Source organism: Brachyhypopomus gauderio, chromosome 11 (genome assembly GCF_052324685.1).
Source record: "Brachyhypopomus gauderio isolate BG-103 chromosome 11, BGAUD_0.2, whole genome shotgun sequence".
NCBI classification, from domain to species: domain Eukaryota; kingdom Metazoa; phylum Chordata; class Actinopteri; order Gymnotiformes; family Hypopomidae; genus Brachyhypopomus; species Brachyhypopomus gauderio.
In genome coordinates, this window is record NC_135221.1 from 2,526,080 (window position 1) to 2,530,430 (window position 4,351).

The 4,351-nt window shown below is 35.5% G+C and overlaps 1 protein-coding gene across 1 annotated transcript; it reads left to right on the top strand.

The window, feature by feature from the left end:
• The first annotated feature begins 220 nt into the window (after window positions 1–220).
• On the top strand, window positions 221–3,028 carry LOC143526493 (uncharacterized). The gene is made up of 5 exons (XM_077020925.1): window positions 221–237; window positions 570–603; window positions 780–908; window positions 2,242–2,294; window positions 2,700–3,028. Exons 2-5 carry the CDS (start codon window positions 582–584, stop codon window positions 2,919–2,921), a joined length of 426 nt encoding a protein of 141 aa, XP_076877040.1. The 5' UTR covers window positions 221–237; window positions 570–581; the 3' UTR covers window positions 2,922–3,028.
• Window positions 3,029–4,351: the final 1,323 nt, after the last annotated feature.

The window sequence follows — 4,351 nt, forward strand, 5'->3', positions numbered from 1 at the left end:
GAGGAGGGGGTGAAAGACATTGAGACTAGGTTTAAGGTGCAATGCTACTTGAAAATCTTTTGTAGATTAACTCCTTATGAGACGCATCTTTAGAGTCTATTAATATGAATGGGTGGAGCGGTGTAAAGGACGGAGTAATGGACGGTGTAATGGGCGGAGTAACCTACCGAGTAAAACCTGGTAGTGTACAGACAGCACACTACTACTACACTTCTCTCCCACTGGTCATCTTAAACCGTGAGTGCACATATACTGTTGCAAATAAAGATTTTTTTAAAGCAACTTATGTTTTCTTTATAGATGGTACACATGTTCTGTCATAGATCTGAATCTGAAATGTCATACATTTACATAACTTTATTTTATATGTTTTATTTATTTATTGGTTTATATATTTGCTTACAAAATGTGCTGTAACAGGAAGAGCATGGAAATGAAAGAATTGTACGGACGTGTGAGAAACATCGTCAGATATACTTGATCATCCCTGTTAATAATCTGGTGTTAACCTGGAGATTATGCTGAGAAAAATATAAATAATATTAAGAGTTAAAACTCTTTTGTTCTAGAGTCTGGCAACAATGGACAACTGTTCATTTCCTGGTAAGCATTTGAATATCCTCTTTACAAATACTAGGAGTTAGTAAATAAAAAATATATATAAGTAAATATATACATACAGATGTAAATGTATAGATAGATAGATAGATAGATACATACCTTATACCTTTGTTATTATTCCTTATTCCTTTTATATTATTCCTTATATTCCATGCAAGGTAACAGCAACAGGGAGATCCTCATTCCTGTCCTGACGTGTGTCTGTCAGGCACTGATCATGTCTATAAGTGTAAATGTCTATCTGATTTGCACCTCACACCAGAGAACCGTTGGACAGCGTCTTTACAGTGAGTTGTGTGCACCTGCTCTGTAGAGCTGTTCGTGGTGGTTAGTGAGTGTGGACATCTGCTTTGTTCTAAATTAGTTTGAATTCAGCATTAATGTGCATTTAATTCAGCTCAGTCCAGCAGGCCTACACATTTTTCAAGGGCTATTTACTGATTCACTGACTTAATTTTTAAATGGTTTTGTTTTGTCACTTGTGAGAAAAACGTGAGTGAATTATTGAAGCATGTTTCATCATTTATCATTTAAAAATGTACAGTAAGTAGACCATTGAAAAATTACTTTTTGAGCTATTTGAAAATATTTAAAATATACCCAATTACCTCTGAACCTCTGAACCTGCATCTCACTGCACTAGATACTGCGCTCATTTAACACACACACACACACACACACACACACACACACACACACACACACACACACACACACACACATATATATATATATATATATATATATATATATATATATATATATATATATATATATATATATATATATACTGTATGTGTGTGTGCGTGTGTGTGTGTGTGTTAAATGAGCTATCTATCTAGTGTGTATGTGTGTGCGTGTGTGTGTGTGTGTGTGTGTGTGTGTGTTAAATAAGCTATCTATCTATCTATCTATCTATCTATCTATCTATCTATCTATCTATCTATCTATCTATCTCAATCAATCAATCAATCAATCAATCAATCAATCAATCAAATTTTATTTATATAGCGCTTTTTACAACAGTTGTTGTCACAAAGCAGCTTTACAAGTGTCCGAGTCCTAGCCCCCAGTGAACAAGCTAAGGGTGACAGTGGCAAGAAAAAACTCCCTAAGAGCATGAGGAAAAAACCTTGAGAGGAACCCATCCTCCTCTGGCCGACACTGGTGTATATGTATAAATATACAGTGGTAGTAGTGCTAAATGGGAGAAGTATCTGGTGTGTGCATGTGCATGTGGGTGTGTGTGTGTGTATACTACCATTGTATGTTTATATATATATAATGTAAGTGTAAGTAATATATATATATATATATATATATATATATATATATATATATATATATATATATATACATGTGCTTGTGTGTGTCTGTGTGTATACTGCCATTGTATATTTATATGCATATGTGGTGCACTTTGCTTGTACAGCTGATGAAACGTCCTGTTTCTCTGGAAACTTTGTGTGCTTCTCTGCACTCTGTCTTTAATATCTCATCTTACCTACATGCAAAGCACTTACATCTGGAATTTTTATTTATTAATTTAACAGCATGTTTCAGATGAAGGGCATTTTTACACATTTGGATCTTTATTGTTGTCCGTTTTTTTTTACTTAGATTCTGTTGTGCACTGTTGCCACACGCGACGTGAGCAGCAGCCAGCCGAGCAGGTGAAGACTGAACTCCAGACTGACTTCTGACTTCTGAATTATGAGTTCTGACTTCTGAATTATGAGTTCTGACTTCTGAATTATGAGTTCTATTGCTGCACCATTTTACACTCACACCTCACACACACACCAGCTTCAGCCTCAGGTGCCCCATGCACTACGGGTTTAGATTTATTTCCATTTTTAACTATTAAATAACTGAATCTGTTGAAAACATTGCATGTATAGTTTAACATATTTTGCTTATAGTAATATGAACTAAATACTTAAAAACCTGGAAGCTTCCTATCACTTCATACTACCAAATTATTCAGCAACAGTCCGATCTCTCTGGTGAGGTCAGCAGTCGTCGTCAGATAATCGAGCAGAACATGACGGGGTTTGTGCTTTCGGGTTCTTGTGCAGGTCCAGGATGAGAATGACGTGCAGTACTGCGCAGTTAAGTTTTCTTCCTGGAGAGAATTAGGAAAAGAAAATGAAGAGACAGAAGACAGAAGACAGGAGACAGAAGACAGGAGACAGAAGACAGAAAAGGCAGAACCGGAGACAGAAGACAGGAGACAGGAGACAGAGGGTCATAAAGAAGACACTACATACTCAGATGTGGCAAGTTTTGGATGGGAGTGATTCTCATCCCTTTTCTTATTGTAAATACATTTAATGTTTAATGTTCATTGAAATCTTAAAATCAAAGTCATAAAATGTAATTGGATTTGGATTATCTCAGATTTGGAATTTGGCATTTACCCAGCAATCCTCTTTAAAACAAGTAAAAAAAATGCTTAAAATTAAAATCAAATTATGTATTAAAATGTATTAAAAGCATTATTTTGTCCTAATATCTGCATCATATACTTCATTAACAAGTTCCAGTTACTTAAGCTGGTTTTAAATTTTAATTGTCACCTGAAATACCAAACTATTTCATTATGTCATTCATATTTTATTTTTTAAAAGCCTGAAAATTAAAATATTGCAAAATTGTAGTGTAATTCTGTGTTAATAAACAATATAATTCATGATCACAAGCAGATTGGAAATAGGTTATGTTTTTACAGGAACATAATTATTCCTGTCGATAAAATATTAGATCAGCTTTACAATGTAATGAATATTACTGCATGCAGATAAAACTAATGATGTCAAGAAAGGTGCTTGAATTATGTAGCATTGTTCTTAAACACAGGGTCCATCAACAAGTCACATAGCACAATAATCACATAAATGCACATGTAAAAAATGAATTTAAAATAAAATAAATTAAAAATAAAATAAATATATATATATAAATAATATATATAAATTTATTCTGAATATGTGGTGGGGGAAATTACATACATACACACACACACACACACACACACACACACTCTCTCACACACACACACACTCTGTCACACACGCACACACACACATGCACCCATTCTGAAATGAGCAGAATCAACATCTTAAGACTTCAAACATAGGTTGGGTTGTGAAGGTGTTGAACCTCAGATTTCAGAAGCACCCATCTTCTGTCCTGCGTGGGCACTGCCCTTTATGTAACTGTCAGACTGAGCAGTTACATTTCTTCACTGGACGTGTGAGGCTGGCTGACATCACCCCTGCTCTCTGCACTCCTCTCTCATGTCCACCCTTCTGTGATGGGTAGAACCGGAAGCTCTGAATAGATCTTATCCTGTTTGTATGTGGCCAGAGCTAAAAATATAGTGCAAGACAGCATGAACCTCGCCTGCTGCAGTGTATGAGAGCAGCGTTGGCCTGCTTCTGACACCACGTACACGCGTCTGGCTTGTTCACATGCTCTACAGTTTACAGTGTTACAGCCAAATATATTAGTGATACCATTATATATATATATATCAGTGGGGAACCGTCAGGGCCCTCTACGCCCTCTCAGAGGGCCTAAAATATTCTTAAATAATTATTCAATTTTATTTTATCTACTTACAGTTTGACAATCGACATCTAAACAATTACAAGAATATAAGCAAATAAATTATTCAATCGTGTCTATTCAATCTGTGTTGGAAGGTGAGGGGTTAAGTGGAAGCCTG